This window comes from Homarus americanus, unplaced genomic scaffold (genome assembly GCF_018991925.1).
Source record: "Homarus americanus isolate GMGI-L3 unplaced genomic scaffold, GMGI_Hamer_2.0 scaffold4896, whole genome shotgun sequence".
Lineage (NCBI taxonomy): Eukaryota > Metazoa > Arthropoda > Malacostraca > Decapoda > Nephropidae > Homarus > Homarus americanus.
The window spans coordinates 2,898,360-2,919,107 of record NW_024749657.1 but is presented as its reverse complement, the minus strand read 5'-3'; the positions used below and the strand labels follow the sequence as shown (position 1 = coordinate 2,919,107).

General features: G+C 46.0%; 1 protein-coding gene across 1 annotated transcript in view; it reads right to left on the bottom strand.

Moving 5' to 3' along the window:
* Positions 1 to 702: 702 nt before the first annotated feature.
* Positions 703 to 20,748, bottom strand: part of LOC121853474 (kinesin-like protein KIF17) — a 78,656-nt gene continuing 58,610 nt past the window's right edge. The window contains 5 exon segments of the mRNA XM_042347616.1: positions 703 to 2,791; positions 7,413 to 7,548; positions 9,289 to 9,338; positions 9,341 to 9,413; positions 14,970 to 15,205. Coding sequence (XP_042203550.1) covers positions 2,526 to 2,791; positions 7,413 to 7,548; positions 9,289 to 9,338; positions 9,341 to 9,413; positions 14,970 to 15,205 — 761 coding nt within the window. The 3' untranslated portion in view covers positions 703 to 2,525.

Below are 20,748 nucleotides of genomic sequence, written 5' to 3'. Positions count from 1 at the left end.
AGAGACGCTAGGTAGCTGAAGTATGAAAATATTTTGTTTATTATCATGACAGAAGTAAAGTCGAGCTTCCTACTGTTATATGTGGAACCTTTTTTATCAATTTTTTTCATACAATATTTTCGCCAATATGATATCACAATGTCTGTGTTTTAATTATCGGCTTTTCTATGTATACTCTCGTTGATTATATATCTTTTAATGTACCGACTAGTTCATAGACCACAACTACAAACTTTCTCTGTTGGGATATGTGGCTACCTCTACATCATGTTGGAACATAATAGTAATTACAGGGATCATAGACTCTCCCTCTCTTCTCAGGTCAACAGTATGATCAATCCATGAAGGTCAAAATCCGACATGGCAAACATTAGTCAATACATGGCAGAGCACGTCAGCATTACTTCACAGTCAGGACAAACCTGGTATTCCTACCCCTGCACATGGATCCCTGTAGCCAAACATGCCCATCCACCTTAATATACTACGAGGTCAACAAACACACTGTTGCCAATTCTCACAAAATCCACCCAGCCGCTGTACCAGGTATGTATGCAGGCGATATTACGTGCACCTATTAAGAGTATCGTCTCGTGCACTCCATACGTACATCTGATACGTGCACTTGACAGGCATCGCCACGTACATGACCTGCCTGGTCAAAAGCTGTGTTATAGCTATAAGCTAAATGAAAATGATAACAGATCAACTTGACTTCACAGCTGAATTTAATTTGAAGTATAATTTAAAAGCTAAAACTTGAACAGATGATACCAATATGTCCTCCACCAGCTAAACTCAACACCTACATTGCTTCAACTTACAGCTAAAATAAACAACCGAAAGAAAAATATAAACATGAAAAAATCCAAGAATTACAGACAAAATAAATCCGAGAGAAAAAAAAAATAAACCACATATAAACCACATAAAATATAAACCCAACACAGCTCAACAAAGCTAGAAAACCTAAACCTAACCCCCCAAAAAATTAAAACCAATGAGCCCCAAAGCTAAAAAAAAACTCACAAAAACCAGAATAAAACTTTAAAAAACAGTAAAACTCGTAAATTAAACCCAAAATCCCACAAGATGAAGGTTTATACATAACAGGGACAACGGTGGTTAAAACACACTATAAACCCTAAGAGATAGCATAGCATAGCCGACACTGCACCTGACAGCCGTTTCACCTCCCCAACTGTGAAATCAGGCACCATGGACAGCTGGGTGACCTGGGAGTGCCTCGGGATTGAACCAGCGACCCTTAGAACAGGAAGAATACGAGGGAAAAAATAGGCAGAGAGAGAGAGAGAGAGATAACGAAGATAGGGAAGAAGGGAAGACTGATATATATGGAGAAGGGGAAGGGTGAAAAATTTAAAGGCCAAAGAGGGAAGAAAGAAGTGAAGGAAGTGGGGAGAAAGACGACGAAGGATTGAAGTGTGTGTGTGTGTGTGTGTGTGTGTGTGTGTGTGTGTGTGTGTGTGTGTGTGTGTGTGTGCTATGAAAGCGAGTCACCCCATGTCATCAACCACCTGGGCCATGTCATCAACCACCTGGGCCATGTCATCAACCACCTGGGCCATATCAACACCCACTATCCCTCCCCTTACCTGGACTCACCTGACCAGGAACACCAGGATTATAAATTAATTAGTGAGGGAGGAGAGAAGATCAGACAACAGGCGACTAATGAGTTTATAAACCTGAAATAATTCGGCAACACTGAACTGCCGGTCACCTGTGCTAAATTAAGGTGCTGGAGAGGTGTGTGAGGTGACGATTAGGGTATCAATAACTTTTAATTATGAATTATTAACCTAGAGAATTATTATTATCTATAGGGGAAAAAAATATCAACAACTATGACGTTTCTTCAATGACCTAGGAAGTATAAGTACCTGAATCTAAGACACCAACATGATAAACTATAACAAAAGACAATCGTATAAGAGATCTAAACCAACATCTTGTAAGACACAGTCGTCTTCAACACCACTTACGATACTCACGAAGGTATTATATCACTCACTAACGTCCATTTTTCCCAAGAGTTAATGTATTGTTACTTATTGTATCTGCTACTCCTATAAAATACAGTAATTATGTGTTTATAGATAGAGTAGCTGTGTGTAATATTGTTAGGGGTTATTCATTACAATAAACAGTTCCTTACAATAGATAGTGTACGATATTCTGTGGGAAAGGCAATGACGACAGTAGCGGGAAAGGAGGGAGGGGAAGTTGTCGACAGGGAGGGGAAGGGGAAGGAGGGGGAGAGATGAATAAGGATAACGGGGGGGTTGAACTAAAATCCCGGACCTAAACCAGAAACCGGATTTGTATTATTGTGTACTGAATTTAGTTTATAGGTTAGGTTAAGTTAAGGTAAGTTACGTTCGTTTAAGTTTAGTTAGGTGGCTAAATTAGGTGAGGTTAAGTTAAGCTTGGGGTTAATAGCTTAAGTTAGGTTAAGTTAAGTTAGGATTAGCTAGGTTATATTATGTGGTGTTAAGGAGAGATTACGTTATATTCAGATAGGTTAGTCGAGGGTCCGGGTTCGAGGGTCGGGTCCGGGTATTTAGTGAACCCCAACGGGGAGTCAAAACTGTCTTCATGCAATCGACCTGTAGGAAGGGATCGTCCGGTTCGCTGTCCAGGTTCAACAGCTCCTCCTCCAGGGTGTCTTCTGGGGGCGTGGGCGGGTCACTGCCAGGGAGAGCAGCCGCCCACCCGCCCACACGAGCGCTGGGAGGACCTTGGCGGGTGCGGACTCCTGGCTGGATTCCTGCAGGACACCATAGCCCAAGGATTATGTCCTTGTGAGTCTTTCACCTAAGTACATACCAGGATCATTCACCACGGCCTCTAGAGCTCACCTAACCTCCAGCCCGGGTGGTGATGGAGGTAGTGCCACCCCTACACACACGACACTCACCTGGCACTCATGGTTCCATACATCACCTCCTTGTCACAAGCAAAGTACTGTACCCTTCCTGTCTTGAGAGAAAATAATGACAAGAGGGGAGAAGCTTCAGTGATTACAGGAACAAAGGGACTGGTTTATCAGGACCACCGCCTCCTGAAGGGGAGGATGAAAGGCGTGAATGACGTGTTCGGGAGAGGGAAGTGAGAGGCGTCATGCAAGGTGCGACAGGCAGGTAGGTGACAGCTGGTGTAGGAGTCAATAACACACATAAGAGGAACGTTTTCTCTCATAAGCTGTGCCAGTTTTCAGTGGTGGCGGCCAGTGAGTTATCAGCACAGACTCAGATGTTCTGTTATTCTACCACGAGTGCTGCGTCATGCAGTGCATTAACTATAACAGCGTCATGCACTAAGTGACGGAACCTTAAGGATCTTGTCATCGTTGTCATCGTCCCACATGCCCAGCCTGGCAGGCGCAGTCTGGGAGGGGAAGCGGCCACCAGGCTGGATGCGATTAGGGGGGGAGTAGCTGCTGTTGTTGCTGCTGTTGAAGCTGTTGCTGTGGTTGTTATTATCGTTGTACTTGTTGTTGAGGAAGTCAGACTGAGTCAGCGTGCCGGTGGGCCCTGCAAGTTGCAAGATGAGAGGCAACATGCGCGGAACAAACGAGCGGGGGAGAGAGTGCACTAGGCCGTGTTCACAAATTATACGAGTGTTGAGGTGAAACTGCCCGAGTGTAGGGAGGGGAGGAGGTGGAGGAACAGGAAAGTACTGCCACTGGCAAGGTAAAGTCTAGGGTGAGTACCTGGAGGAGTTGTTATCATTGGCAAGGGTGGTAAGTGTAGGTAAAATAGATGGGCTCAGTACCGCCCCTAGCAAGAGTGTGGAGGACACAGGGACGGGTGTATCTCCGCCTCCAGAACACTGTATCATTGAGGAACACAGCCGCGTGACGCCTCAGCCCGCACCTCACCTCACACTCTCATGTACCGCTCGTGTTAACAACCTTTGTTATATTAACCCACTTAAAGACGATGACTCAATCCTTCGAGAACGATCATTTAAAATTTTGAGGACGATGGTTTAACCTATTAATGGCGATGGTTTAACCTATTAAGGACGATGGTTTGCCCTATTAAGGACGGTGGATTAACCTATTAAGGACGGTGGATTAACCTATTAAGGACGGTGGTTTAACCTATTAAGGACGATGATTTGCCCTATTAAGAGCGATGATTTTACCTCAGTGAGGAGGAAATCTTGAAGCTTCATCCTCAAAGAGTTAAGTTGGAACGTGTATACCTCTCCTCACACCGTCATGAACGTGTGTACCTCTTCTCACACCGTCATGAACGTGTGTACCTCTTCTCACACCGCCATGAACGTGTGTACCTCTACTCACACCCTCATGAACGTGTGTACCTCTCCTCACACCCTCATGAACGTGTGTACCTCTCCTCCCACCCTCATGAACGTGTGTACCTCTCCTCACACCCTCATGAACCTGTGTACCTCTCCTCACACCCGCATGAACGTGTGTACCTCTCCTCACACCCTCATGAACGTGTGTACCTCTCCTCCCACCCTCATGAACGTGTGTGTACCTCTCCTCCCACCCTCATGAACGTGTGTACCTCTCCTCACATCCTCATGAACGTGTGTACCTCTCCTCCCACCCTCATGTTCTTGTTTTGATTCTGCTGTTTGGCGTCACCATATGTCATACGTAATAAGTAACTGTATGGTTCATGTGGTGTATAATCCTGTTAACTCCTGTATGATCGTGGTTAACTCCTGCAGGTTGTGTGGTAGGTAGCTCCTGGGGGTGACTTAACCAGAGGGAGGCCACAACCACAGTATTGAGGTGAGGCGTGAGACTGTGAGTGAGACAAGTTTACTGGGGAAAATATATGTTACCGGTACACCTTTGTAATGATGATGTCTCGAGTTAGTTAAACATTTTAAAGTTTTTTTTTTTAATCTACTCGTCTTATATACTATCCAATTCCTTAGTTATTTCGTTTTTTTGTTTTGTCACTGTCTTGTGTATGTCGTGACGGATGACAACTGCTGCGACTCTCAGTATTGAAACAGGGAGAAGAAGCAGGTTGGTTCTTCTCCTTCAGAGGTGCGGGCACGAGCGATCACGGCGGAGTAATACACGACTATGGTCCAGGTCCTCTAAGGTCCTTCCGTGGCACCACCTCCATCTGGCTGTCTTAATATACGACACAGAAATGAACAAAACGTAAACATGAACAAACGTAAATATAAACACTCGTAAACATGAACAAACGTGAAGAAACTCGACGGGAGAACCTTAGAGAACTCGGGTCCAGACACGAGAGATGAAGTAAGATACGGGCTGTAAGAGGCTGGGGGTGCAGGGGGAGGCGCTAGGTACTGCACGGGAACATTTCTTACTATTAAACTACTGTATGAAGACTGGCTATTGGTGCATCTCCGACTATTGACTTCATCTTAATATAAAATGATTCAAGTTTCAGATATTTTAGGTATGGTATGTGATGATTTGCCTGCCTATTGATGATTAAATTTGTATGTGTTTGTTATATGAGTGTACAGTAGTTCCCGTGCAGGCGAGGTCCCGGTTACAGACATGCTGAGGACCTCACACGGCCTCCCTGACCTGCCTCAGTATCCAACCAACTCTCTATCACCTCCAAGTACTATCAGAGTAACATCCTTCGGGAATAAAGCAAATATTAAAAGTGGTAGTTCGGGCAACGTGTAGTCAGTAGCTACACGGGTGTCTCCTCTACGGCCGAGCACCACGATGCGACACTTAACTAACACCAGGACACAGTTGTGACTACCGTGGGAGTCTTACACTACACAATATCTACCGTGAGGTCTGGGCACCCCACTGTACCCGAAGATACAACACCTCTCACTCCACTGTACCCGAGGATACAGTACCCCCCTTACAAGACCACCACTGTACCGCCCGAACAGTTGCTGATGAACCCATTAGAGATCCTTTGTAATGTTCAAAATCATTTCACGTCAATAACACCTTAACTTAGATATGATAATTTAACCCGTGTGTTATGGCGACAGTTCACCAGCAAGTGTTCAGTCGGAGGTGGAGTCTGGCCTGGGGGAACTACTCATGTACCGAGACACAGGTATATAGTGTACACCTATTGTAGTGTAGCTTAATGGTACAGTGTCCTATACGGCTATTGTAGTGTAGCTTAATGGTACAGTGTCCTATACGGCTACCTCTTGGGGTCACACACACACACACACACACACACACACACACACACACACATCACCTGGTCAATGGACAAGACAGGACCTAACCTAACCTAACCTAACCTAACCTAACCTAACCTAACCTACCTCCCACCCCCTACCTTCACCCCTACCCCCCACCCCTACCTCCACCCCTACCCCCACCCCTACCCCCACCCCCTACCCCCACCCCTACCTCCACCCCTACCTCCACCCCTACCCCCCCCCTACCTCCACCCCACCCCCACCCCTACCCCCTACCACCCCCCTACCCCCCCCCCCACCCCCCACCCCTACCCCCAAACTCCATGACGACTCACAGCATCTCAGTGTAAACATGACCAAACTCCCGTGTACCTTCCTTATTACTGTTCCTTATTACTGCAGGTATATCTGATATAAAAAAACCTAACCTAACCAAACTTATCCTAATCTAACCTAACCTATCCTAACCTAACCTAACCTATCCTAATCTAACCTAACCTAACCTAATCTAACCTAATCTAATCTAACCTAACCTAACCTGTTTTGTGTTATCAGTGTAGCCAAGTTTAATTAGATAGTTAAAGTTGGTAATATTGTTGTTTACATTGAGATCAATTCCCTTATGTAGTTTTATACATTAATTAAGCTACTGTCATATATAATACCTGTAATTAGTATTGAGATAATTACTAATACATTTCATTCCCTAATTTATAAAAGGTGGATATAATTATAATGTAGATATAGTAAAAAATAATAATAATTAATTATAGTAACTACTGTATATTAACCACAGTAATTTAAGCGTAGTTAATTAGCCTTGTGAAATTAATTGCAGTACTACAGTAATTTAATCAGAGTTGACAAGCACAGTTAGTTATCAGCAGCAAATTAGCCATAGTAATTAATCGCAGTAAATTAACCTGAAGTAAATTAAATACACTCAATTAACCACAGTAAGTTAACCACAACAAATTAACCACAGTAATTAACCTCAGTAATTAATCACACAGTAATTAATCACACAGTAATTAACCACAGCAAATTAACCTCAGTAAGTTAACCACAACAAGTTAACCACAGCAAATTAACCTCAGTAATTAATCACACAGTAATTAACCACAACAAATTAACCTCAGTAAGTTAACCACAACAAGTTAACCACAGCAAATTAACCTCAGTAAGTTAACCACAACAAATTACCCACAGTAGAGAGGGCTCAGCGCCACACGTACCAGCAGGAGGAAGTTTAGTCTTGATCAGCACCAGGTCCGGCACCTTCCATCTTTGGTACTCGTCCTCCCACACCGCCTCCTTCTTTATCGCGTCTACGTTACTGTAGTTACAATCTCTCCTGATGGTGGGCTGAACCTGTAGGAGGGAGAGGTTAGGTTACTGTAGGTGTCTCCTGATGGTGGGCTGAACCTGTAGGAGGGAGAGGTTAGGTTACTGTAGGTGTCTCCTGATGGTGGGCTGAACCTGTAGGAGGGAGAGGTTAGGTTACTGTAGGTGTCTCCTGATGGTGGGCTGAACCTGTAGGAGGGAGAGGTTAGGTTACTGTAGGTGTCTCCTGATGGTGGGCTGAACCTGTAGGAGGGAGAGGTTAGGTTACTGTAGGTGTCTCCTGATGGTGGGCTGAACCTGTAGGAGGGAGAGGTTAGGTTACTGTAGGTGTCTCCTGATGGTGGGCTGAACCTGTAGGAGGGAGAGGTTGGGTTACTGTAGGTGTCTCCTGATGGTGGGCTGAACCTGTAGGAGGAGAGGGTTAGGATTACTGTAGAGTGTCTCCTGATGGTGGGCTGAACCTGTAGGAGGGAGAGGTTAGGTTACTGTAGGTGTCTCCTGATGGTGGGCTGAACCTGTAGGAGGGAGAGGTTAGGTTACTGTAGGTGTCTCCTGATGGTGGGCTGAACCTGTAGGAGGGAGAGGTTAGGTTACTGTAGGTGTCTCCTGATGGTGGGCTGAACCTGTAGGAGGGAGAGGTTAAGTTACTGTAGGTGTCTCCTGATGGTGGGCTGAACCTGTAGGAGGGAGAGGTTAGGTTACTGTAGGTGTCTCCTGATGGTGGGCTGAACCTGTAGGAGGGAGAGGTTAGGTTACTGTAGGTGTTCTGATGGGCTGAACTTAGGAGGGAGAGGTTAGTTACTGTAGGTGTCTCCCTAATGGTGGGTGAACCTGTAGGAGGGAGAGGAAGGTTACTGTGAGGTGTCTCTAATGGGCTGAACCTGTAGGAGGGAGAGGTTAGTTACTGTAGGTGCTCCCCTGATGGGCTGAACCTGTAGGGGAGAGAGGAGGTTACTGTAGGTGCTCCTAATGGTGGGCTGAACCCTAGGAGGGAGAGGTTGGGTTACTGTAGGTGTTCCTGAGGTGGGCTGAACCTGTAGGAGGAGAGGTTAGGTTACTGAGGTGTCTCCTGATGGTGGGCTGAACCTGTAGGAGGAGATAAATAGTTACTGTAGTGTCCCCTAATGGTGGGCTGAACCCAGGAGGGAGAGGTTAGGTTACTGAGGTGTCTCCTGATGGTGGGCTGAACCTGCAGAGCCTGTGCTGTCTAGATCTCTTAATTATTCCCTGTTGCTACAGATACCCTTCAGGTCTGTAGCTCAAAGAATAGCCTAGGATATTTGTAACTCCTGTAGTTTACTGTAAATCTTGTTTACCCAGAAAACTACAAAATACACAAATACAAGAATACACAACTAAAATATTAGACAACTTTAAAAAACTTTATCTCTACAAGAATATTTAGTCACGATGATCTAAAAAATCAAACTATAAAACCCAACCCACAAGAACACTGTACTAGAACACTTAAACCTAAAAATTAGAACACATAAAAAACCAAATCCTACAAAAACTATAAATTCTAGCAAAACTACAAATCCAACCTACAAGACATAAAAACTCCAACAAGAACACTGACTAGAACACTAACTTACAAAACTAGAACAATAAAAACTCAAATCCTACAAAACTCGAAAATATTACCACACGAACAAAAAAAATCAATCCTACAAACCTAGAACACCTAAACAACATCCTACAAAAAAAAAACTACAAAAACGTCAATCCTACATAGACTCACAAGATCCTACAGGACTCGCTTCTCACCTTGTCTAGGATGGCAGTAAGGAGCTTGATCTGTTGTTCCTGTTTTCTATTGTCTCCAGGTAATCCGATCTCTCCTCCTGGAACTCTGAAGTCAAGTCTGATATCTCGTTTTCTAGAGAGCTAATCTGGAATGAGAGAGAGAGAGAGAGAGTGAGAGAGAGACAGAGTGAGAGAGAGATATAGGATGAAAAGAGAGGAGGGGGTAATTGTGTGTGTGTGTGTGTGTGTGTGTGTGTGTGTGTGTGTGTGTGTGTGTGTGTGTGTGTGTGTGGCACTACTGTCATCTTTCTCCATCCTAAACATCCTGATCTTATGAATAATTGATGAAAGGATTCTGTCAATAATACTAATATCCTACACATCCTATACCCACCACATCACACCCGTCACACATCCCACACATCCCACCACACCCACCTGCCACATCCCACATCCCACACACCCACACATCCCACACCTCACACCTGCCACATCCCACACATCCCACACCACACCCACCATCCCACACATCCCCCACCCAACCCACCACAACCACCCCACCACCCCACCACACACCCACCCCACACACTCCCACTCACACCTGCCACAACCCACACATCCCCACCCCTGCACACATCCCACACCACACCCACACCCCCACACCCACACATCCCACACCCACACCCACACATCCCACATCCCCACACCACACACACACCCCACACCCACACACATCCCACACATCCCACACCCCACACCACACATCCACATCCCCACCACACCACACATCCCACACACCCCCACCTGCACACATCCCACATCCCACACCCCACACCCACACCACACCCCACCCCACACATCCCACATCCCACACCCACACACATCCCACACATCCCACACCCACTCCACACACCACATCCCCACCACTCCACCATCCACACATCCCACACCACCCACACATCCACATCCCACACCCCACACCTGCCACACATCCCACACATCCCACACACCACCACCCACTCCCACATCCCACCACAACACCCACACATCCTCAACCCACAACACATCCCACCTCACCCAAACCCACAACACACCCAACAACACACCCACAACACCTTCTACACCCACAACACACCCAACACCTTTACACCCACAACACACCCAACAACACACCCATAACACCTTCTACAACCACACAACACACCCCCACAACACACCCACAACACCTTCTACACCCACACACAACACACCCCACAACACTCACCTTTGCTTCTGTTTCCTTAGCCAGGTCAGTCTGCACCTCTCACCTCCCTACACACACACACCCCTACACCCACAACACCTTCATAATCCACAACACCACAACACACCCACAACACCTTCTACACCCACAACACACCCCACAACACCTCACCTTGCCTTCTGTTTCTTAGCCAGGTCAGTCTTAGCTCGTAGTTCCTCATGTATATCATCATAAACCTTAATCATTATACCATCTTCGTCGTCAACGTTCTTCAGCGCCTCACTCAGGATTCTCCTCCTCCATATATTTTTTCCTCTTGTTTCTCTTGGCTTTTAGTCTGTTGTCTTGTGTCTTCTCACCTCCACCATCTTCTCCTGGAGTTCTTTAAGTCTGCAGGGTGAATAGAGAGGTGGAGGTTATTATGGAGACAGATGGACAGAAAAAGAGAGAAACAGATAGATAGAGAAAAGAGGAGAGAAACAGTGACATAGAAGAGGAAAAAGGGAAACACAGACAGATAAATAGAAAAAAGGAGGAGAGAGACAGTGAAAGAAAAGAACAGAGAGACAAACAGAGAGAGAGAGAGAGAAGAGAAAGAGAGAGAGAAAGAAAGGACAGAGACAAACAGACAAAAAAAAAAAAAAAAAAAAGAGACAAACCAGACAGACAGAAAGAAGAGAGAGAGAGAGAGAGATAAATCAATATAACTTCCTTCTAAAGTATATATCAAACAAACAACAATTCTCAGCATTTTCTCACCACTCGACTAGCTAAACTAATCCACTTACTTGAGACCATGAACTTTGACCTGAACGCCTCCTACTACCTCCTTCAACACTTGAACACACCCCACTACTCCTTCACACACTTGAACACTCTACCTCCCACACACCCCTTGAACGCCTCCCACACCTTCACACCTCTGAACGCACCTCTGAACCACCTCTACCCACCACTCTCACACCTCTTGAGCCTCCTACCACCTCCTTCACCCACCCTGAACGCACCACACCACCCAACCACCACACCCCCAACACCAACACACCCACACCCCCACCAACCCCACCCCCACCTCTTGAACGCACCCTACCACTCCTTCACCCACCTCTGAACGCCCCAACCCCACAAACACACCCACACCCCCCAACAACCCCACCCCCACCACAACCCCACCACCCCCACTTCAGAACACACCCTACTACCTCCTCACCCACCCTTGAACCTCACTACCTCCTTCACCCAAACCCCCACACCCACACAACCACCCCCACCACCTCTTGAACACACCCTACTACCTTCACCCACCTTCTGAACACACCTACTACCATCTCACCCACCTCAACCCCCACACCCACCCACCCAACCACCCCACCCCCACCCACCCAACCCCCACCCCACCCACCCCAACCACCACCACTCTTGAACGCCTCCTACTACCTCCTTCACCCACCTCTTGAACGCACCCTACTACCTCCTTCACCCACCTCTTGAACGCCTCCTTCTGTATCAATCATGGTGCTGTCCCTGGAGAAGAAATAAGATCGCATTTAGTAATTAGTGTGAAATATAAGAGGAATTACCTTTATATGTCTTAAAATAACAGGAATTATTTTGTATGTCTTAAATATAACAGGAATTATCTTGTGTACTGTACAATTTCATCTGATTCGCTTCCTTTCTATGCTTCAGCCTATTTAAAAGACCTATTAAATGCCCTATTACAGAAAATTATATTATGCTTACATATCCAATTACTAAATACCTCTAATAAGATATCCAATTATAGCCTCAATTTACCTATTACCTGCAGCTAATTATGCCACGATAACCTATTAAGTGATGCTATTGTATACTTAACAGAACTTCTAACTAAACTATAACTATGCCTCATCGACTTGATGCCTGAACACATGGTGGTGTATGCCTTCTGTAATAAAATACCTTAATGCCCTAATGATGGTTTTTTGACAAATTACCACCAATTAGTGTTGACTGAAACGGGTCCTAGACAATGGAGGGAAAAACAATATTTTTTCACATTTAGGTTTTTTTTACATTATAATTATCGTCACCTGAGAGTTAATTAACCAGTTCTTTATAATTTAGTAATAAAGCTATTCGTTCTATATACATTTCTAGATACATTTAATTTATTTACGTGTTCTATAATGTATATACAGTATATATAAATCTGATCTTATATATATATTTCTGAATAACGGATCTTAATCTATATTTAAAGAAAAGATTAATGTTTGAGAGTTTTTATAGGTTAAAGCATTGAGAGTAATGGCGTCTAGATTTATAAAGCTATTCATCACTCATTGTGCGCTAGACCAGGGTAAGTGTAGGTCTTGATCACAAGGATAGATGACGTTGGCGTGTTGTCATTTTTCCGATAGTTTTGGCTATGTTAGGGTCCGATATGTGACGGAGGAACATATATATATACAAACACATTAAAATACATACATACATACACACATATATGCAAACACAGTCACATACATACACAGACACACAGAGCATGTATACTACCCAGATCGCACCACGGCCTCAACAGTCACGCACCAACTTCTATATTTAATTTCCTAAAAATAATTTGACTTTAGATTATTATGATAAGAGTTTGTGCCATTATCTTCTTGTTTTGTTTTTGCATTTTTTGGGTTATGTTTTGTGTACGTGTTTTGTTTTTGTGTACGTTAGGTTGTTTTGCGTGCTTTGTTTTATGCACGTTGGTTTATGTTTTTGTGTACGTGTTTGTTTTTGTACTGGGTTATTTTGCGTGTTTTTGTTTTGTGTACGTTTTAGTTATGTTTTGTGTACGCTTGTTTTTTGTGTATGTCCTGTAAATTTTATGTGTACGTCTTTTGTTATGTTTTTGTGTACGTTTTTAGTTATGGTTTTGTGTACGTTTTTGGTTATGTTTTGTGTACGTGGTTTGTTTAGTTTTTGTGTACGTCTTATGTTAGGTTTCTGTGTACGTCTTTGTTTGTTTTGATTAGGTTAGATTAAGTTAAGAAATTTTAGGTTATTGAATTAGTTGGAGGAAGAAGAGGTTAGGTGAGATTGAGACCTATTAAAACTGCGGCACCAGTATGAACTTACTTAACTATACTTAATACTTATAATTTTGATCACTTATCTCAACTACTTACACTTTCTTAAGTTTATAGATACCATTATGGTCTATTAATGTTGAAAACGCTCAATAAAGTGGGCCGTGGTCGCCAACCCTCAGACCTAACCATGGTACTCTGATTAACTGTACTGATAGCCGTAGTCGCCAACTCAGACCTAACCATGGTACTTGATTAACTGCATCAATAAAGTGGGCCTGGTCGCCAACTCAGACCCAACCATGGCATCGATTAACATGTATCAATAAAGTACGTCGCCAACCAACAAAACAAACACCAACCCAACCAACCAAACAAAAACAACAACCAACCCAACAACACAAAACAATAAACTGTGGTCGCCTACCCTCAGACCCAAACCATGGTACTCTGATTAACTGATCTGGTGAAATAATTTACTCAGATAAATTATAAATGACCCAAATTATATAAAATGTATCATAAATTCTGCACATTTATTCATTGTATAAATATGTATTAGCTAATTCTGGGAAGGAATTAAACGTAACTTAAATTAATTCTTAAGTAATTTATCTAATGCTGGTTTGATTAATGATGGTATACGATTATTTCCATTGTAAATCCCAATAGCGGATTTCTCAATGAAGTAAACCCTCTCAACAGCGGACTTCTCAATAGGTTTCAAAACAATCCTCCCAATAACGGATAGGCCTTACCGCAAAACCTCTCAATAGCGGACTTCTACAAAGAGATATTCTCAATAACAGAATCCTCCCAATAACGGACAGATTTTACTGCACCATTTACTGCAAATAATTACATTTTGCTGTATAAATAATTAATGTTTATACACTAAGATATCATATATACTGCACACCACCACACCACACCACACCACACCACCACACCACACACAGCACCACACCACACACCAACACACCACACACCACACCACACCACCACAACACACCACACCACCACACCACAACCACAACCACACCAACACACCAAAAAACACCACACACCACACCACACCCACACCACACCCACACACACCACCCACCACACACACACCACAGCACCACACCACACCACAGCACCACACCACACCACCACACCACACCACACCACAGCACCACACCACCACACCACACCACACCCCAACCACACCACCACCACCACACCACACACAAAACACCACACACCACACACCACACCACCACACCACACCACACAACCACACACCACACCACACCAACCACACCACCACACCACACCACACCACACAAGAGCCAACACTACACACCCCTGTACACTGGTCCCCGCCAAGGTGTTATTCGTCCTCTGGGAGTCACTAGTGCCTTCCACAAACTCCTCCCGTCTTCACGAAGCCTACCAGGCCCTCGCATCGTCCGTCCCCAGGTCAATTCTCCGCCCCGATGTCCCTCAAAGTCGTCCCCGTACTCGAACTGCTGAATGCGTCTGATGCTGCCTACTGCCTGCCATGCGTCTGCTGCTGCGTCTGATGCTGCGCCTGCTGCCTTCGCCTGCTGCTGGTGTGTCTGCTGCTGCTGGTTATCCAACCCCAGTCCTGCACCCGTGCATGAGAGCCCTTGTGGTTAAGAGTCCCACCCCACACCCACTCCTCACCACCACACCCACCCCACCCCACACACCCTCACCCCCTCAACCCTCACCCTCACACCTACCACCTCACCCCACACTCCACCTCCCACCACACCTCCTCACCCCACCTCATACCCACCTCACCTCACCATACCTCACCCCACCCCCACCACCCATCATACCTGCCCTCACCCCACCACACACCATCTCACCACCTAACCTCCACACCCACCACCTCACACCCACCCTCACCTCACCCCATACCCACCCCTCACCCCACCACATACCCACCACCCATCATACCTGCCCTCACCTCACCACACTCCCCACCCTCACCTCTCATACTACTCCCACCCTACACCACCCCCCTCACATCTATCCTCACTCCCTCCCCTCACCTCCCCTCCCTCACCTTGCCTATGTCGTTGACCTGCTGCTCGTACTGTTTCTTCAGGTTCTCCATGTTAGCCTGAAGGAGGGCGTTGTTATGCTGCCCGCCCATGTCCTCCTTCATCTTGAGACCCAGCCCTGTACTCCAGCCTCACCTTTTCCCCGCTCCTCAGTACCGACTCGTCTGACGGACAATACTGCAGGAGGGGCAGGTGGTTAAGGTTGTTGTGGTAGTTCGAGACACCACTGCAGGAGGAGGATCACTACTGCAGGAGGGAGGCACTACTGCAGGAGGAACGCACCAGGAGGAAGGGACTACTGCAGGAGGAGGACTACTGCAGGAGGAGGCACTACTGCAGGAGGGAGGTATCAACTGCAGGAGGAGGACTACGAGAGGGAGGGGACTACTGCAGGAGGGAAGGACTACTGCAGGAAAGAGGACACTGCAGGAGGAAGGACTACTGCAGGAGGGAGGGACCACTGCAGGAGGAGGACTACTGCAGGAGGGAGGCACTACTGCAGGAGGGAGGGACTACTGCAGGAGGGAGGGACTGCATTGCAGAGGCTACTGCAGAGGAGGGACTACTGCAGAGGAGGGAGGCACTACTGCAGGAGGGAGGCACTGCAGAGCAGAAGGCACTACTGCAGGAGGAAGGGACTACTGCAGGAGGAAGCGACTACTGCAGGAGGGAGGGACTACGGGAGGAGGGACTACTGCAGGAGGAAGGGACCACTGCAGGAGGGAGGACTACTGCAGGAGGAGGAGGTGCTGCAAGGAGGTCGAGTTTGGACACTACTGCAGGAGGAAGGCTACTGCAGGAGGAGGACTACTGGAGGGAGGGGAGGAATACTGCAGGAGGGAGGCACTACTGCAGGAGGAAGGACTACTGCAGGAGGGAGGACCACTGCAGGAGGGAGGACTACTTAAGAGGAAGGGACTACTACAGAAGGGAGGACTACTCAAGGAGGGAGGACCTGCAGGAGGGAAAAGGTGGTCATGGTTGAGACACTACACAGGAGGTAGCAGGGCCGAGTGGCCGCAGATCTGAGACTGCTGTAGGAGGAAGGAGGAGGAGGAGGCAAAAAGAGGAGAGAATAAACTAAATGTGTTTCGGTTACCAGAGTTTCTGTGTGTCCCCACCTTGTAAGTTTTTCTTTTCTTTGTAAATGTCTGTCCTCTTCTGCTTTCAACACACACATTACTAATATTATCATTAACATTACACGCAAACACACACAGATCAGAATCTTCTACATCACTACAGGAGAAAGAACCAGGCCTCTGCTGCATACAATAAAAAATAAACTAATTAATCAAATCTAATTTAAATTTTAAAAGTAAACAGGCGCTTATATTTAGCCGATAAAAAAAAACTACATTAAGATAAACTTCAACACTGAAGGAAATATTACAAAAAATAGTAATGTGAATTTTAATGATTAATAGATTCAGGTTTAAACATGTGAGGGCTTAGAGTTGCAGGTGTTATAGGTATTAATTAATTACCTGTTCAAAACTCTAAAAAAGTCAATGATGAATTATAGATTAATAATAATAATTCAACTAATGAATCTCAAAGGTAATTTGAGATTTGAGATTACAGATTGGAAGGGAAGCAGTTTATATAAGTATAATGTTGCAGATTTATATATATATATATATATATATATATATAATCCTTTAAAGTACAATGACTTAATCCCTTGTAATATTATGATTTAAATCCCTTGAGTACATTATCAGTAAAGGAACCTGAGGAATCATACGCTAAAGGTTAATGCATTGTGACTCAAGAGGTTGAATGCAATAAATGTTGACAAGGTTCAGAAGGGCTACAATAAACATGACATTAATTTAAATCACTACAAATAACGTGATTTTAAAACAATCACATCAAAATAACTCAAACAAAAATCCGAAAAAAAAGAAAAAATTGCTGACCACATCTATTATTTCCCAGTTTTTTCATTTTATTTCACGTTATCAGTCAGAGGAAGAGTGAGTGTGTCGACAACTTAGTTCTTTTAACACCACACGTCCCAGAGCCAAGTCGGAAACATCTTTAGGAAAAAAGAAACAAACGTACAGAAGACAATAGGCCCGTCAGAGCCCTTGGGGAAGCTTCATGTATTAAGATCTTGCACTAGGCCTGACACAGACGTGCAGGAGGTTTCCGTACTAGGCCTGATGTACTGAGGTTCCTGTACTAGACCTATTGTACTGAGCCTGTTGTACTAATCCTGATGTACTGAACCAGCTGTACTAGGCCTATTGTACTGCCAGCCACTGAGGCTGATGTACTGAGGCTCCTGCAACTAGGCCACATACTGAGGCCTCACTAGGCCAGCGACATCAAAGCACCAAGCATCACTTAGGAGGAGGGAGGGGAGACCAACCCTGCTGTTTACTGCACGGCCCACGACCCATTCTCTTGGAGGATGAAAAGTGCATGGACAGTACAGGTGGGAGGTCAGGTGAGGCGGTGTGGCAGGTAAGTAGGCTCAGGTGGACAGGAAGGGTCAGGTGGCTGGTAAATGAGGGTCAGGTGGCAGTAAAGTACAGTCGGTGCAGCAGGTAAAGTTGGTCAGGTGACAGGCATAGTAAGGAGGTCAGGTGGCAAAGGTGAGGTCAGGTGGAGTGCAAAGTCAGTGGCAGGAAAGGAAGTGGGGTGGCAAAGCAGGTCAGGTGGCAGGTAAAGTAGGTCAGGTGGCAGGTAAAGTAGGTCAGGTGGCAGGCAGAGGGTCAGGTGGCTATAAAGTAGGTCAGGTGGCAGGGGTAAGCAGGCTGTGGCAGGTAAAGGGTCAGGTGGCAGGGTAGGTCAGGTGGCAGGTAAGTAGGTCAGTGGCAGGAAGAGGGTCAGTGGCAGGTGTGATAGGTCAGGTGTGTAAAGTAGGTCAGGTGGCAGGAAGGGTCAGGTGGCAGTAAGAGGTTGCAGAAAGTAGGTCAGGTGGCAGGAAGGGTCAGGCAGGTAAAGTAGGTCAGTTGGCAGGTAAAGTATTGTGAGAAGTAGGTCAGGTGCAGGTAAAGCAGATAGTAGCAGGAAGTAGGTCAGGTGGCTGCAAAGTGAGGTCAGGTGGCAGGTAAAGTAGGTCAGATCAGGTAAAGTAAGTCAGGTGGCTGATAAAGTAGTGACAGGCAAGAGGCAAAGTGGTCAGGTGGCAGGTAAAGCAAGTCAGTGGCTGATAAAGCAGGTCAGGTGCAAAAGTAGGTCAGGTGGCAGGTAAAGCAGGTCAGGTGTAACCCCAGCCAACCAAGAGCCCCAACCCACACACACATTAAAAATTACGCCAGATGGGGCCCCCACAATAGGGGCCCCCTATTGTCGGCCTATAAATACTAGGGTCCAAATAAGGCCCACACAAACTAGCCACCAACAATACTAGGCCCACACATACTAGGGGCCCAATATTACTAGGCCCACACCAATACAGAGGGCCCCACAATACTAGGGGGCCCACACAATACTAGGCCCACACACATAGGGGCCCAGAATACTAGGGCCCCCACAATACTGCCCACAATCACTAGGGCCCACACAATACTAGGGGCCCACAATACTAGGGCCCACAATAATACTTAGGGCCCAACAATACACTAAGGGGCCCACAATAATACTAGAGGCCCCAATAATACTAGGGGGCCCACACAATACTAGGGGCCCAATAATATACTAGGGGCCCAATCATACTAGGGCCCACAACAATACTAGCCCACATAATACCAGAGGCCCCCAATACTAGGGGTCCACACACAATAGGGGCCCACAATACTAGGGTCCAAAACAATCCAGAGGTCCAATAATACTAGGGCCCACACAATAGGGGCCCAATAATACTAGAGGCCCACACAATAATTAGGGGCCACAACAATACCAGAGGCCCCACAATACTAGGAAATACATAATATTAGGGGGCCCACAATAATACTAGGGCCTAATACTACAGAGGGCCCAATACTAGGGGTCCACAATAATAGGGCCCACAATAATAATAGGGTCCAAATAGTACTAGGAGGTCCACAATAATACTAGGGGCCAATAATACTAGAGGCCCACAACAATACTAGGCCCACACAATACTACTAGGGCCCACAATAATACTAGGGGTCCAAACAATACTAGGGGCCCACAATACATAGGGCCCCAATAATACTAGGGGCCCACAATAATACTAGGGGGCCCACATTAATACTAGGACCCACAATAATACTAGGGGCCCCAATAATACTAGGGGGCCCACAATAATACTTAGGGTTCATTAAGACTGGGGCCTATTGGGACCGAGATCATTAAGGATAAGGCGCAATACCAATACATAGGTTAGTCTGGTGTTAGGGCCTGTTAGAACCAGGTGGGTGTCTGTCAGGTGACCTCTAACGTAGTGTGTTGAACATGAGAAACAGACGTCATGGGAGGAAACAAACATGAAACGCTGGTCCCGTGATCACACACACACACACACACACACACACACACACACACACACACACACACACACACACACACACACACACACACACCACACACGATCAATACAACAATACATAATGAAACGCAGGAATCAGAGGACGACACTATAACAAATCCTGACTGAGTTGGTCCCTTCAAGCACTTGGCGAGGAACTCAAATTTGGGCATTCTCTTCACCGACATTCACGGTTGTAGGTCACATAAGCCCTGTATATGCAGGCCCCAACCACAGACGTAACCTTGGAATTGGTGTCACAAGGCTGCGGTCAGCTAGAACTAGGGCCATCTGATTGGGGCCCATTTGATTGATAGCCACCTGACTGGGGCCCATTTGGATTGATAGTCACCTGACTGGGCCCATTTATTGATAGCCACCTGGACTGGGGCCCATTTGATTGATAGCCACCTGACATGGGGCCCATTTGGATTGATAGCCACCTGACTGGGGCCCATTAGATTGATGGCCACCTGGACTGGGGCCCATTTGATTGATAGCCACCTGACTGGGGCCCATTAGGATTGATGGCCACCTGACCGGGGCCCATTTGGATTGATAGCCACCTGGACTGGGGCCCATTTGATTGATAGCCACCTGGACTGGGGCCTGGATTGATAGCCACCTGGACTGGGGCCCATTTGGATTGATAGC